At 52.2% G+C, this 16,595-nt stretch overlaps 1 protein-coding gene across 2 annotated transcripts in view; it reads right to left on the bottom strand.

Moving 5' to 3' along the window:
• atrnl1b (attractin-like 1b) overlaps positions 1-16,595 on the bottom strand; it is a 1,392,850-nt gene that overhangs the window by 964,994 nt on the left and 411,261 nt on the right. For both annotated transcript variants that reach the window (XM_072479459.1, XM_072479460.1), the window contains exon 16: positions 11,472-11,685. In XM_072479459.1, the coding sequence (XP_072335560.1) occupies positions 11,472-11,685 (214 nt within the window). The remainder of the gene's footprint in view (positions 1-11,471; positions 11,686-16,595) is intronic.

Genomic DNA, 16,595 nt, shown 5'->3' with positions numbered 1-16,595 from the left:
GCCCAGCGGGCACGGGACAGACTGATAGGCGCCCGCTTCACTGACTAGATGGGCGTGGGAATCGGGTAGTATGGCCACAGACCGCACAACATGGCAACAGCCGACCACCCACACCCCCCACCCATCCACCCACCCAGCACCCTCACCCCCCTCCCCAACCCCACACACCCCACCCGCATGCACACCACCACCCCCCCCCTATTGCCGATCCACCGACGGCACAACGGGCCGGGCTCACCCAGTTGCGGGTGGACGCGTGTCTATCGTAGGCCATGGAGGATGATGACAACCCGCCCTCCAATGAGCTCCTGGCTCTACATCGTTGGACTATGTCTGACCCATGGCCACAGTACCACCATCCACCCGGACCAGCCCTGCATGCGGCTGTGACACTGCAGCGCACGGTCCCGTCCTCTGCCCGGGGGATGTTGATGGCGGCCCAGGGGGAAGGGGGCAGACTCACCTGGGGCTGAGGTAAGACCACCCGTCACACACACACTTGCGCTCAACGTACATGACACGCCCGCACACTTTGGACAGAGCACAAAGGCAGCTTCGGTAGGTGTAACATTGACTTTAATAACCAAAGGAGTTCATGCACGTGCCCTAGCCCCTAAAACTCATCTGTGCCCTGCACCCGTGCCAACTTACTCAGTGTCTAATTGTTTGGCCTTACGGGCCCTTTGTCTACGTCTACGTGGTTCCCCAGAGGGTACAGCAGAACTGGAGGTGGACTCCTGTGATTCCTGCCCTCTGACACTGGATCCCTTTGGCGGCCGTTTCCTGGGGCGTCCTGGCCTAGATGGGCCAGGCTGCGGCCTGGGCGACTGGGATGGCGAGCTGCCAGCCTGTCCTGCCCGTTGCCCACCCGATGCACCTGGGACGGAAGGGGGGGAGTCCGAGGTGTCGCGGTGTACCGGGACCTCCCCTACAGAGGGAGCCGGGACGGACCACACCACCTCCTCCTCCCTCGGGGTGCCCGATGGCCCCCAGGCCTCTACATGGGTGGGGGATGCAAACGGACTGGCCATCCGACGCGCCCCCGACATCTGGCGCTGCCAGTCCTGGAGGCCCGTGCTGGTATCGACAGGGGTCTGCAGGTTTGCAGCCATGGAGCCCAGGGGGTTGTCAAACCCTGTCTGTGACAGTGCGACGCCGGCTCGCACATGGCCACTGGCGCCGATGCCCTCAGCGATGGCCTGCTGAGACTGGGCCATGGCCTGCAGAGACTAGGCCATGGCCTGCAGAGACTGGGCCATGGCCTGCAGAGACTGGGCTATGGCCTGCTGAGACTGGGCCATGGCCTGCTGAGACTGGGCTATGGCATTGAGCGCCTCTGCCATCTGGCGCTGGCACTGGCTCATGGCCTCCTGTGAGAGGGCAGCCATTTCCTGGGCCACAGACGCCGCCTGCACGGAAGGCCCCAGGCCCCGCAAACCGTTCCCCATGTCTGACACCGTCGCACCCATTGCCTCCACCGCGGACGCCACCCGTGCGGTGTCAGCCTGGGTGGCACGCATGACCGGGACCACTCCCAGCTCCTGGACGCGGGTGGACTCCTCCACCTGCGACCGCAGCCGCCGCAAGCCACCCGTCACCCTATTCGCTCGTCTCCGTGTCGGTGGTTGCATCGGATCTATGTGTGGGTGTGGTAACTGCAGGAACCCGGGATCCATCTGGGCGGCAGATGTTCGCTTGGCCTGGGCTGCCCTCCGACCGCCCGGTCCCTCTGCTGCTCCTACCTCCACCTGCTGTACCGGGACGGCTGTGTTGTGCGCACCAGTGAGTGTACCAGACGCCTCATCACTAAAGTGCCCAACCGTGGTGAGTGTTTCTGCGATGGTGGAGGGTGTTGGTGACAGCAGTGGCGTTGTGTCGTGCTCTTCGTCCCACTCTGACTCCATGGCACTTTGGGGTGGGGGTTCGTCTCCACCCATCCACTCTGAGTCACTGTCCGGTATTTCGTCTTCCCGGGTAGGGGTGTCCTGGGTAGTGCTGTCCCGGGTAGTGCTGTCCCGGGTAGAGCTGTCCAGGGTAGGGGTGTCCTGGGTAGTGCTGTCCCGGGTAGTGCTGTCCCGGGTAGGGGTGTCCTGGGTAGTGGTGTCCCGGGTAGGGGTGTCCTGGGTAGTGGTGTCCCGGGTAGGGGTGTCCTGGATAGTGGTGTCCTAGGTAGTGGTGTCCTGGCTCGGATGTGACGGGGGCCTGTGGCTGCCCCCCTCATCGCTGGGTGGTCGCTCCCGCACGTGACGGGGGTGTCGTCTCCCTGTTGCTCCAGGTCTCTCCGTCTCCCGTGGTGTGCGAGGGCCATCCTGCGGGCGTCGCATGCTGGAGGGTCCGGGTCTCTCCGTCTCCCGTGGTCTCCGAGGGGCATCCTGCAGGCGTCGCATGCTGGAGGGTCCGGGTCTCTCCGTCTCCTGTGGTCTCCGAGGGGCATCCTGCGGGCGGTGTGCATCTGCGGGGATGGGTGCCTGGACGTTTGGTCCTGCGATACACAATGAAGCATGCATGGTTAGACATCAGGCAGTGATCAGGTGATACGGGGGAGGGGGATATAGGGGAGGGGGGATATGGGGACGGGCTGTTGGTGGCTCACTTGCTCGTGGGCCCCCGACCTCTGCATCAGCAACCTCCCGGTCCTCAGGTCCGCCAGCCAGTTCCAGGGCCCTTTGCTCGTGTACGGTCAGTGGCCTCTCATCAGCGGGCCCTCCTCCAGTCCTCACATGCTCCCTATTGTTGTGTGCGCGCTTCTCCTGTGGGGGGGGGGGGTAAAAGGCAACAGTGTTAGGCAAGTATATGAATGCACGCCATCGGTTGCGCGTGCATTGCAGAGGTTAAGGTTAGGGCTGGATTCACTTGGGGATATGGGGGATGTGGGGGATATGGGGGAGGGGGGATATGGGGGATATGGGGGAGGGGGGATATGGGGGATATGGGGGAGGGGGGGATATGGGGGAGGGGGGGATATGGGGGAGGGGGGATATGGGGGATATGGGGGAGGGGGGATATGGGGGGATATGGGGGAGGGGGGATATGGGGAGGGGGGATATGGGGAGGGGGGATATGGGGGAGGGGGGATATGGGGGAGGGGGATATGGGGGGGGATATGGGGGAGGGGGATATGGGGGGGATATGGGGGAGGGGGGATATAGGGGAGGGGGGATATGGGGAGGGGGGATATGGGGGAGGGGGGGATATGGGGGAGGGGGGATATGGGGGAGGGGGGATATGGGGGAGGGGGGATATGGGGGATATGGGGGAGGGGGATATGGGGATATGGGGGAGGGGGATATGGGGGAGGGGGATATGGGGGAGGGGGGATATGGGGGATATGGGGAGGGGCGATATGGGGGAGGGGGGATATGGGGGAGGGGGGATATGGGGAGGGGGGATATGGGGGAGGGGGGATATGGGGGAGGGGGGATATGGGGGATATGGGGAGGGGGGATATGGGGGAGGGGGGGATATGGGGGAGGGGGGATATGGGGGAGGGTGGATATGGGGGATATGGGGGAGTGGGGATATGGGGGAGGGGGGATATGGGGGAGGGGGAATATGGGGAGGGGGGATATGGGGGAGGCTCACCCTGCCTGTTCTGACGAGGTCGTTCACCTTCTTGTGGCACTGGGTGCCCGTCCGTGGTGTCAGGGCCACAGCGGTGACGGCCTCTGCCACTTCCCTCCACAGACGCCGGCTGTGGCGTGGGGCAACTCTGCGGCCGTGCCCGGGATACAGGGCGTCCCTCCTCTGCTCCACCGCGTCCAGGAGCGCCTCCACATCGCGTGACTCGAACCTCGGGGCTGAGCGACGGCCAGCCATCCAGTCGGGCGTTGCGGTCGGATATTCCGGTCGGGTGGGGGGGAGCTGCGCGGCCTTATGAGCCGTCACGCCGTGCAGCGCGTATGACGCTGTACGGCGTGAACCACTGCGCAAGCGCGGATCCCGTTACATCGCTGCTAGCCCATTTCGGGCCGGAGACTATCGTCCCATTTTTATGACGTGACGCAAGTGGGATTTGCGCCGTTTTTTGCGCCGATCGGCGGACTTTCCGCCGATAACGGAGAATTTCGCCCTGGGTGTCCGACAACAGTTCAAGGGGCGTGATTCTCCGACCCCCCACCGGGTCGGAGAATCGCCGGGGGCCGGCGTGAATCCCACCCCTGCCGAGTCCCGAATTCTCTGCCACCGGAGATTCAGCGGGGGCGGGAATCGCGCCGGTCGGCGGGCCCACCCCCGGCGATTCTCCGGTCCGCGATGGGCCGACGTCCCGCCGCTGTCAACCCACGCCAGCTGGCGTGGATTGAACCACCTTTCGAACGGCAGGACAGGGCGGCGCGGGCGGGCTCCAGGGTCCTGGGGGGGGCGTGGGGCAATCTGGCCCCGGGGGGTGCCCCCCCCGTGGCCTGGCCCGCGATCGGGGCCCACCGATCCGTGGGCAGGCCTGTGCCGTGGGGTCACTCTTTTCCTTCTGCCTTCGCCATGGTCTTCACTATGGCGGAGGCGGAAGAGACACCCTCCACTGCGCATGCGCGGGGATGCCGTGAGCGGCCGCTGACGATCCCGCGCATGCGTCGCCCGGCAAAGTCATTTCCGCGCCAGCTGGCGGGGCGGAAATCAGTCCGGCTCGGGCCTAGCCCCTCAAGGTGAGGGCTCGGCCCCTCAAGATGTGGAGAATTCCGCACCTCTGGGGCGGCGCGATGCCAGACTGATTTGCGCCGTTTTTGGCGCCGGTCGGTGGACATCGCGCCGATTGCGGAGAATCCCGCCCCTGAAGACAGCTCACCATTGTCTTCTCAAAGGAAATTAGGGATGGGCAATAAATGCTGGGTAGCCAGCAATGGCTACATCCCATGAAAGAATAAAATTAAAGTAACTCCAAAGTTCTAATTTGTAATCTTTTGACTTGAGAAAATATGAAACTATTACACAGTAAAAGCAACCATGGAATCTTCAAAACTAACCCTGACCCAAATTGAGTATAATCATCTCAAATGGCACAAAATTCTACATGAAATTATACAACAGCACAGTTTGTGTCTCAAGTGCTGCCGAAGACATCGGAGACCAAAAGAAATTAAGAAATGATTGGGGGATTAGCAGGGTGACTGGTAGGAAAATTCTGAGGTAGGTGGAGAGGATGCTTTTGAAAGAGGGATGGAGTCAGCAAGGCAGAAGCTTGTGGAGAATGTTCTTGCATGTCGGCGGAAAAGCTTGGGCTCCACAGATGAAAGTAGAGTGAAGAAAAATAAGACTCGTAAAGAGGCAAGTATAAGAGGGTAGAGGCCTTATACAGGAACACAGTGACAACTAAAGATATTGCAGGGATAAGATAAAATGAGGTGCTTGGGAGATTTGTGAATGGAGTCAAGGTTTTTGAAATGGATACATGGGTAGAGAAGTAGCCAGTGATAATTTGACAGTGCGAGATAGAAATTTAGACAAGTTATATTTTTCTTTTTTCTTTCACAGCATGTGGGCATTGCAGGCTATGCCAGCATTCATTGCCCATCCCCAATTGCCCTTCACAAGGTGTGAGTGAAATACCTTCTTCGACCGCTGCAGTCCTTGTTGTGTAGGCACACCCACAGTGCTGTTAGGAAAGGAGTTCTAGGATTTTGACCCAGTGACAGTGAAGGAAGAGCGACACACTTCCAAGTCAGATGGTGTGTGACTTGAAGGGGAACTTGCAAGTGGCAGTGTTCCTACATATCTGCTGTCCATGTCCCTCTAGTGGTGGAGGTCATGTATTTGAAGAGTACTGTCAAAGGAGCCTTATGCAGTGCATCTTCTAGATTGAACACACTGCTGCCACTGCATGTCACTGGTGGAGGGAGTGAATATTAAAGGTGGTGGATGGGGTGCCAATCAAGTAAGCTATTTTGTTCTGAATGGTGTCAAAGTTCTTGAGTATTGTTGGAGCTGCACTCATCCAGGCAAGTGGAGAGTATTTCATCATACTCCTGACTTGTGTCTTATAGATGGTGAACAAGCTTGAGGGGAGTGAGGAGACGAGCAACATGCCGTAGAATTCCCAGCCTCTGACCTGCTCTTGTAGCTGTGGTATTTCTATTTTATTTATTGTTTCACAAGGTCTGGGTGCCATTGACAAGGCCAGCATTTATTGTCTATCACTAATTATCCTTGCAAAGGTGCATGTGAGCCATTTCCTTGAACTGCTGTAGTCCATGTTGTGTAGGTACATCCACAGTGCTGTTAGAGAGGGTATGCCAGGCGTTTGGCCCAGCAACAGTGAAGGAACAGTGATATAGTTCCAAGCCAGGTTGGTGGAGGAGAACTTGCAGATTATGGTGGTCCCATGTATCAGCTGCCCTTATCCTTCTAGGTAGTTGATGTTGCGGGGTTGGAAGCTGCTGTTGATGCAATCTTGATTGAGTTGCTACAGTGCATCATGTAGATGGTACATACTTCTGTCACTGTGCACTGTTGATAGAGGGAGTGGTTGTTGAAGGTGGTGAATGGGGTCCACTCAAATGGACTGCTTTGTCTTGGAGGGTGTCGAGCCTCAAGTGTTATTGGAGCTGCATTCATCTGGGCAAGTGCAGAGCATTCATCACATTCCCGACTAAAGTGAAGAAGTGAGTTACTCTTTGCAAAATACCTAGCCTCTGACCCGCTCTTGTACGCACACAGTGTTTATATGGCTGATCTAGTTCTGTTTCTGGTTAATGGTAAACCCCCCAGGATGTTGACAGTGGGAGATTCAATGATGGTAATGCTAACTGTCATATTGAAATGATCAGATTCTCTCCTTGTTAGAGATAGTCCATTTTTGGCATTTTTGTGGCCCTATTATTACTTGCCACTTGTCAGCCGAAGCCTAAATGTTGCCCAGGTCTTGCTGCATATGGACACAGACATCTTCAGTATTTGAGGAGTTGCGAATGGTGCTGAACATTGTGCAACCATCAGAAACATCCCCATTTCTAATCTTTATGATGGAGGTAAGGTCAATGATGCAACAGCTGAAGATAGTTGAGCATTTGATATTACCCTGAAGAACTCCTGCAGTGATATCCTGGAACTGAGATGATTGACCCCTCATGACCACAAACCATCTTCCTTTGTGCTAGGTTTGACTCCACCCATCGAAGTGTTTTCCCCTTGATTCCCACTGACTGCTTGATATTAAGGGCAATCACTCTCACCTCACCTTATTTCTGGTGTTCAGCTATTTTGTCATGTTTGGATCAAAGCTGTAAGAAGGTCAAGAGCTGAGCTGATGGAAGCCAAACTGAGCAGCCAAAGTGAATAGGTTATTGTTGAGTGAGTGTTGATTGATAGCACTACCAATGACGCCTTCCATCATTTTGTTGGAGATCAAGAGTAGACTGATGGGGTGGTAATTGCCTGGGTTGGATTTGCCCTGCTTTTTATGGACAGGACATACCTGGGTAATTTTCCACAATTTTCAGGTAGATGTCTGTATTGTAGCTGTACAGGAACAATTTGGCTAGGGGCATGGCTATTTCACAAGTCTTCACTTCTTTGCCAGAATGTTGTCAGGACCCATAGCCTTTCCATTATCCAGTGCCTTTAGTCATTTCTTGATATCACGTGGAGTGAAGCGAATTGGCTGAAGAGTGACATCTGTGATGCTGAGGACCGCAGGACAAAGCTAAGGTAGAGCATTCACTCGGCACATCTGGCTGAAGATGGTTGCAAATGCTTCAACGTTGTCTTTTACACTGATGTGTTGGGCTCCCCCATCTTTGAGGATGTGGATATTTTGGAGCCTCCTCCTCCAAATGGTTGTTTAATTGTCTGCCATCATTCCCAATTAGATGTGGACTACAGAGCTTAGATCTGATCCACTAGCTGTGGGATCACCTAGCTCTGGTACACAAGTTGTCATGTGTGGGAACTTCAGTGGGTTGACAGCCTATTTTAGGTATGTCTGGTACTGCTCCTGCACTCTTCATAGAACCAGGATTGATCCCCAGCTTGATGTTAATGTTAGAGTGGGGGGATATGTTCAGCCATGAGGTACAGGTTGCAGTTGTCTACAATTCTGTCAACTTTCTAAACAACACAACTAAGCAGGATAGCAGAGATCAAGGCTGGAACTGACAATGGTGTGGACCTGCAAGTATTTCATACTGGTGGGAGAGAGAGATGGGTTAGCAGTCAGCAAATGTCATGAAGGTTATCACTGCAGAGTGACAAGTTCAGAGCAAAAAGGCAGATGGGCTAGGGAGTAGGAAACTAATGCAGTCAAACAGTTCGGAATCAAACACAGTGTCAAGACTGTGCCCTGTCTCTGTCTACAGAGCATTTAGAGATGGAGGGAGAAAGTATGTCAGGTGCTTAGGCATGTCGTTGGGCGAGAGCTAAACAGGGTTCACATTGGTCTTCTTGAGGTTAAGGTGAAGGAAATTCTTTCTTGGGATCGATGGAGCAAAAATATGTAAGTGGTTACAAAGATATGAAGCTTGGGGTGACAGGTGAAAGCTAACACCGTGCCTGTGAATAATATTGTCACGGTAGGATTACATCGATAAAACTGAAAGCAAGTTAGATGAGTCTAAAGGAGCTGACTGCAGTGAAGAGATGATGAAGATGCAGAGAGGGATCAATTTTGTCAAATACCAAAGACGGTTTAAGGAGGATGCGCACAACAGTGCAATACGGTTTCACTGACTTCGCATTAGATTAATAACTTTGATCAGGGTGCTGCAGGTAAATATAAACAAGATTGAAAGGGTATAAAGAGGGAGTTACAGAAAAGGTGGTTATGGGAAAGGAGGAGAATTTTGTCACGGGAGGGCATTAATGACAGTTTGAAAGCTGGAGGATCAGAGCTGAAAGTTAGGTTGCCATTGAGGACAGCAGAGAGCATTCGGCTGAATAAATATAGTTAACAAGAAAGGAAGCAGGTTAAGCCACAAGGCATGGGTCTTAGAGAAGAGCAACTTCATACGGGCTGGATGGGAAATAAGGGAGAAACTGTCGAATGACATAGTGTCAGGATAAAGATATGGGTGGAGGTGGTTGACGTCTTGGAGCAGGATTCTCCGTCAGCAGGATCCTCCGCTTCGTCGGCAGCGCATCCACGCCTGTGGATCACCAACGCCATGGGACGGCCAGAATGGGAAACCTCATTGGCCGGCTGGCGGAACAAAGGATCCCACTGCCGGCGGGGGCGTGTGTGCCAGAAAACAGGGCTGGCGGGATGGAGAATCCCGCCCTTGATCTTTGAAATTCTAAAACCCATGAGTGCCTCAGAATTGGTGTTTGAAGCAAAAGTGGGAGTGCACAGGAATGAGAAACAGAGAAAGCAGTTTATAAATTTCGGGGGTGGGATTCTCAGTAGGCCGACGCCAGAATCGCAAAATGCGATTAGGCAGAGAATCGGTTTTAATGCCGAAATCGTGAGGGACGCCTGGTTCACGCCAAATCACAATTCTCCTGTGCCTCTACAGCGGCGTCAATGTGTGCCACTCCGCACGAACAGTAAACGCTGTTGGCATATCATTAGCGGGTCTGACCCAGTATTGTCTGGGGCCTCCGCAATACTCCGCCTCCAACGGGGGGAATTTCCGACGGCGAGATTCACTTGTGCTTTCAACAATTGTGAACCAGGTGACGTGGCCGATGAGGGCAGAGAGGGAGTACGGAAAGTGTTCGACATCGCCAATGCGTGCTGACGGTTGTGCCGCTGGCCGAGTGGCTTTTGCCAAGGCCCGGGGGGGTGGGGGGGGAGGGGGGGGTGAGTAGCAGCATTGGCCAGGAATTGGGCTGTGGGATCAGGGAAGATGGGCACAGAACACCATTGCCGCAAACTGCCAGGTAGCCCTGCAGCTGCACACACCACTGACTGCCCACTGTGAACTTAGTGCGATGGGTCATATGGGTGCCCTCTAGGCCACTCCCTAGGTACCCTCTGGCCTCAGCCGACCCATCAACGGGATGGGCACGCTCCAGCACCACCAGTGCCATCTTGTTGGTTGGGATGACTGTGCAGAGAGTGGAGTGCTAATGTGCGGTTGCAGCTTATCAGCCTCTCGAGTGCCAATCCTGACTCCGGCAAATTTGACACCGTTTTCCATCGGAATCAATCGTGTTCCATGTGGCATCGGTGCTAGCCCCTCAACAGTCAGTGAATTGGTCCAGGTGAGGCGCCAGTTTTGCTGTCATAGAACTCCACGTATCCTGCCCCGGCGTCAACACTTAGGGCGTCATTCTCCGACCCCCCGCCGGGTCGGAGAATGCCCGTTGGCCGCCGTGAATCCCGCCCCCGCCCCCGCCGAAGTCTCCGCTCCCGGAGATTGGGCGGGGGCGGGAATCCGGCTGCGCCGGTTGGCGGGACCCCCCGCTGGATTCTCCGGCCCGGATGGGCCGAAGTCCCTCCCAGGAATTGCCTGTCCCGCCGACGTAAATCAAACCTGGTATTTACCGGCGGGACCAGGCGGCTCCGGGGTCCTGGGGGGGGGCGCGGGGCGATCTGACCCCGGGGGGTGCCCCCACGGTGGCCTGGCCCGCGATCGGGGCACACCGATCCGCGGGCGGGCCTGTGCAGTGGGGGCACTCTTTCCCTTCCGCCTCCGCTACGGCCTCCACCATGGCGGAGGCGGAAGAGACTCTCCGCACTGCGCATGCGCGGGAAACTGACAGCGGCCGCTGACGCTCCCGCGCATGCGCTGGGAAACTGACAGCGGCCGCTGACGCTCCCGCGCATGCGCCGCATTTCCGCGCCAGCTGGCGGGGCAACAAACGCCATTTCCGCCAGCTGGCGGGGCGGAAATCCTTCCGGCGTCGGCCTAGCCCCTCAATGTTGGGGCTAGGCCGCCAAAGATGCGGAGCCTTCCCCACCTTTGGGCCGGCGCGATGCCCGTCTGATTGGCACCGGCTTTGGCGCCAGTCGGCGGGCATCCCGCCGTTGGGGGAGAATTTCGCCCTTAGTCTCAGGAACGGAGAATCTGGCTGCTGATATTTCAAGGCATTTTTGTTTTTGTCCTCTTTCTTAAAAACTGCCAGCCAAGGAGCATAGTAGGATAATATTTTATACAGACTTTCTTTTCTACTCGTCAATTTCTGTTCTATGGGTATCCAGAACTGACAGTGAAATCTATCATCTGGCCAATATGAAAAAGTAGCTTAACTGGTCAAATGGTCACTTGTGTGGGACAATGCAGACAAAAAATAATGACACATTCATCACATAATATCCAAAAACATAATTCAGCATGTAAACCAGATAGATGCAATTTATCACAAATAGTAAGTTTGAAGAACTTATAGTTGTCACAAGGAGGTTCATACAGAAGTTTACAACTTCACCATCAATAGCATACGATAGAAATCTTGCTCCTTATGGCTTCACAACCTTAAAGAAATTGTGTATGTATCAGATCCCCATTTACTGTTTATTTTTCTAATTTATCTTGTACTTCTGTTAACAATATTAAAATAATTTCACGGTGCACATTTGTACATGAGGTAAATTCAAAACTTACCCACAGGTTTTTCACAAACCAGACCATCAGCCATTTCAGTGCACGCATAAGCCTTCAATCCAGCAACTTCGGCTTTTACTAGATATGCACAGAAGCCAGAGTCATTGGGTTCACCAGGAAGCCACTGTAGAGTAGTGTTAGTAAAAGGTGACATATCTTCCCAACCCCAGTAGGAGATGTTGATCTTGCGCAATCCAACCCACGGTGATATTCTCTATCATAACAATGACAAAAGAGAAGGAACAATTAGCCCTTTAGTTACACACATGCCAAATCAATACTGCTCTGGTTATGCTTAGTTTATTGTTTTTTTCCTTAAAACTCTAACTGATTGTAACTTACTGGAACACATTCTGTGTGCATGGCAGTTACTAGTTGATTCATTATATTCTGCTACAAGATAGACTCCTGGCTCCAATTTACAGCAAAAAGCAGGAACATTAACTGGCATGTTTGACATTTCATGTCCGGGATTCTCTGATCCCGTGGCGGGTCGGAGAATCGGGGGGGGGGGGGGGGTCGCCGGCGCGCCGGTCGGGGGCCATTCAAAGCGACCCCCCCTCCCCCCGGCGATTCTCCGCGTCACAACAGGCCGAGTGCCCGCCGAGTTCGGCCGAGTCCCGCCGGCATGGGTTACGTATGGTCCTACCCGGCGGGACCTCGGTGTTCCGGCTGCGGGGGCTGTCCTGGTGGGGGGGCAGGGCGGATCCGACTCCGGGGAGGGCATCCACGGTGGCCAGGCCCACGATCAGGGCCTACCGATCGGCAGGCGGGCTAATGCCGTGGAGGGCCTATGTGCCTCCGTGCCGGGCCCCTGTAGGGCTCCGCCATATTGTCCGCGGGCCAGAGCGGAGACAGCAACCCACGCGCATGCACAGACCCACGCCGGCCGTGGCGCGCATGCGCGGACCCGCAGCAGCCGTGGCGTGCCGGCGTTCGAGCGCCGGACCAGCGGACACCACTCCGGCGCCGTACCAGCCCCCTAGGAAGGGGTGAATGCCTGGGCCTGGAGGCCCTTTAACACCGTAGTCGCTCACGCCACTGTTGACGCCAGTGTTAGAGCTTGACTGCGGGATCGGAGAATCCAGGCCCATAGATCTGTAAAAACTATTGCATCAAACAGCTGAAGTACTAAAATTAAAACACAATGTCACAGTAGAATAAGCACAAAGTCTACCTCAAAACCCAAGTAAGAATGTAGCCCAGGCAATGCATTAAAGTTTTGTTGCTTTTCTGGGTGAAAAGACCAAAATAATTTTGCGTGAGCAGTTCAAAGCGCAAAACTGCCAATTGTTTATATTAAATTCACAAATTCAGTCAGAGAGGATTGTTTAAAGAATGGAAAATGTTCAAGTTAGTTTCGTAGTGAATGTTCTCAGGAGGTTATCATCAATTCTTCACTTACTTGTCTAGTGCAAAATGAGTCATACACCAAGTTTGCTGCACCAGCTCAGTTACACTCCAGGTAAAATTAAGCACCCATTTCCTTCAAAACCCAGAGCACCACTGCTTATGGAAAGCCATGTAGGCACTTTTGTACGGCAAAACACAAAGTACTGCCAAGCACATATTCTGTACTGTGAAAACCTATGATATCCAACATATGGCAAAGTCTACCTGAGTGAGGAGGACATGTACTGATTGGCTGTATGGAACAGTTTCAAGGCACATCATGAATGTGAAATGTCACACAGAGTCATTGAATTGACTTGTTGGAGTTCACGCAAAATCTAATTTTTTCGCTGCTAGTTCAACTTGTATGCACTCTTCATGGTTACAATTTTTGCAAATTTATGACAAATTTGTTCAGCATCTTTAATGTAATAAAACAACCCAAGGCACTTCACAGGAGAATTGTTGAACAAAATTTGACACCAGTCATGTCAGGGGATACAAGGGTGGACAACAAAAAGCTTGGTCAAAGAAGAAGGCTTTAAGAGGCCAATCTACCTAACCGGCACATCTTTGGACTGTGGGAAGAAACCGGAGCACCCAGAGGAAACCCACGCCCACACGGGGAGAATGTGCAGACTCCGCACAGACAGTGACCCAAGCCGTGAATCGAACCTGGGATCCTGGAGCTGTGAAGCAACTGTGCTAACCACTATGCTACTGTGCTGCCCCTTGTAGAATGTAGAAAACATGGTAGCCAACTCCCACGAGCCATGAGATAATTTTATTTGATTAAGGAATAACTATTGACCAGGATACCTGTCCTAATCATCTTCAAAACAGTGTCATAGGTTGTTTTACATTCACCCAAGGGGGCAGGTGGTGCCTCAGTTTAACAATTCATCTGAAAGATGGCAATTCCTAATACAAAACCCCTTCAGTACTGCACTTGAATGTCAACCTTGACTTTTCTGCTGAAATCCGAGAGTGTGGCTTGAACCCACAACTTTTCTCACTCAGGCAAGTGTTCTACCAACTCAGCCACAGCCAACACTATTGTTAATGCAAGAGCTGTTGGAAATAGAGTTGATCAGCTACACATACAGGTTTTTCCATAGGGTTATGATATAGTGGCGATAACAGATATCTTGATTAAACATGGGCATGAGTGGAAACTAAGCTACCTGGCCATGACAAATTCATGTTGTTACGATCCCAGTTGATATTATAACTCGACTGGAAGATCCCAAAATGGAACCCTGGCTCAAAAGGCTCTGGGCTGGATTCTCCATCAGCGATATCCTCCGTCACGCCGGCAGCACACTCACACCCGCGGATTTTGTGATGGCGTGGGGGTGCCCACAATGGGATACCCCATTGGCCGGCTGCCGGGACGGAGAATCCCTCCCCGTAACTTTTATTTTACTTGTTATAAAACGTGGAGGAACAGAGTCATAGGACTGCTAATTAGTTTTGATAGCAAGAAAAAAAATTATTAAACATGAAAAATGGGATTATGGTACAATATATCTCCCCCAGCTTAACAATTACACACAGGTTTTAAGATCAACACGGATTTCAAAGTACATCTTAATCTACAATGAGTCTCATTAACACAAAGTCCCTTTTGAGCACGCAAGATGACTGTGGTCAAATAACACTCCACTCTGAACCCTAAGTGAACGTTTGTGGATGTTCTCAAACTTCCCCCAAATGATTCTTATATCATAAGCCACCTGGTCTCACTGAACTTCGGTTTCCACACGAGTGATTTCAAACTCCCCTTTCAAGAGTCACACTTTCAAATCTTCTTTTAAATCATGCTTTCCCTCTGCTACTTCCATCAAGGTTACACTCTCAGGTTTTACATGTTATCTCTCCCTTTAGGTTTCCTTTGTCTTAAAGGCTTTTACATAAATTACACAATTATTTCAAACAATAGCTTGAAAACTGTAGTAATTCCTCAGAAAACTTAGCACCACTGCAGATATCTTTCTGGTCTCTCCCGAAAATGCCTTTTCAACTCTCGTTAAGATCCCAGTTTCCTCTGTTGCGTTACCTCCAGACTTCTTCAAAACTTCTCTTATTTTTCTTGTTTCCTCAACTAGCTGGACTTTTGATTTCCGGCATATGTTCTCTCAACCATTCCTCCTTCGTATGATTTTTTTTCCAGCAAGGCTGAGAGAGATGCTCCCTCTTTAGCCTTCTGAAGCCAACCCCTTCTAGCGGTCCTTTCTTTCTACATATCTCCAACTGCCCGAAAATTAGACATACTAATTAGTGGGAGAGGCAAGGAGAAAGAAGCAGCATATTTCCTTTATATTTTTCAATTTACTTTTGAAGTTGTTTCATTTACGATAAATAAATTTAAGAATGTACAGTACTTCAATTGACAGGGTTTAATGCTTTAATGTTTTTTTCTGACAGGATCAATCCTGCAGAACCTAACCACTGCTTTTAGGTTGCTTATAACAGAAAATCTCACACCCTTAAATGTTGTTTCATTTAAAATTGTACTGTTCAGGAATGCAACAATAACGTTAAGCGGGAGATTATTATAGAAGAGAAGGAAGTATAGGGATTGATAGGATAAAACTAGAACAGTTACTAAATAGGTGGACAAAATTACTAAATGACAGTTCAGATGGGACATATCCTAGATTGCTGAGGGAAGTGAGGGTGGAGATAGCAGAAGCTCTAGCCACAATTTTTAAATCCTCCTTGAATGCGGGAGTTGTGATTAAATATGAAGAGATGCACTTTAGGAGGAACAGCATGTATAGGCTGTATAATACTAAATAGTACTATTTTGAGGGGGGGTGCAAGAGCAGAGGGAGCTGAGGGTGCATATTCACAAATCTTTAAAGATGACAGGGCAAATTGATAAGGCAGATAAGAAATCCAATGAATATCTGACTTTGTAAATAGGGGCATTGAAGATAAGGGTTCCATGCCAAACCTGTACAAATTTCAGTTAATGGCTCAGCTGGATACTATATGCAATTCTGGGTATCAAATTTCAGGAAGGACATCATGACCTTACAGAGGGTACAGAGGAGAGATTATATGGAGAAATTGGAGAAGCCAGGATTGTTCTCCTCAGGACAGAGAGGGTTATGGGGAGACCTAACAGGCATTCAAAATTATGAGGAGTTTTGATAAAGCTAATACGGAAGTTATTTCCTCTGTAAGTAGAATGGTAATAAGAGGCACTAAAATAACTAATGAAAGAACTTGAATGAAAATGGGAAGTTAAGTCCGCGACAGGATTGGTAAGATCTGTAACTCACTGGCCAAATGGGCAATTTAACCAAATTTGATATTTTCATGGCTGCTGAGAGAGCGGGTACGGAAAGTGTCTAAATATTGCCATAGTTTGCAGACAGTTGTGCCGCCGGCTGGGGGCTTCTACCAGGGCCTGGAGGAGTAGCGGTGGGGCCAAGAGATTAGCTGTGGGGGCGGGGTGGACATCACGGAACACCATTGCCGCAGCCAGAAAGGCAACCATGCAGCTGCGCACACTGCTGACAGCCTACTGTGAACTTAGGGTCACGGGCCATATGGGTGTGTGTCCCAGACCACCCTCTAGGTGTCCTCTGACACCAGCCGACCCATCAGTGGCACAGTAGTACAGTGGTTAGCACAGTTGCTTCACAGCTGCAGGGTCCCAGGTTTGATCCCCGACTTGGGTCACTGCCTGTGTGGAGATTGCATGTTCTCCTGTGTCTGCGT

Source organism: Scyliorhinus torazame, chromosome 16 (assembly GCF_047496885.1).
Source record: "Scyliorhinus torazame isolate Kashiwa2021f chromosome 16, sScyTor2.1, whole genome shotgun sequence".
Lineage (NCBI taxonomy): Eukaryota > Metazoa > Chordata > Chondrichthyes > Carcharhiniformes > Scyliorhinidae > Scyliorhinus > Scyliorhinus torazame.
The sequence above is the reverse complement of the archived record's forward strand: the minus strand, read 5'-3'. Positions and strand labels throughout refer to the sequence as shown.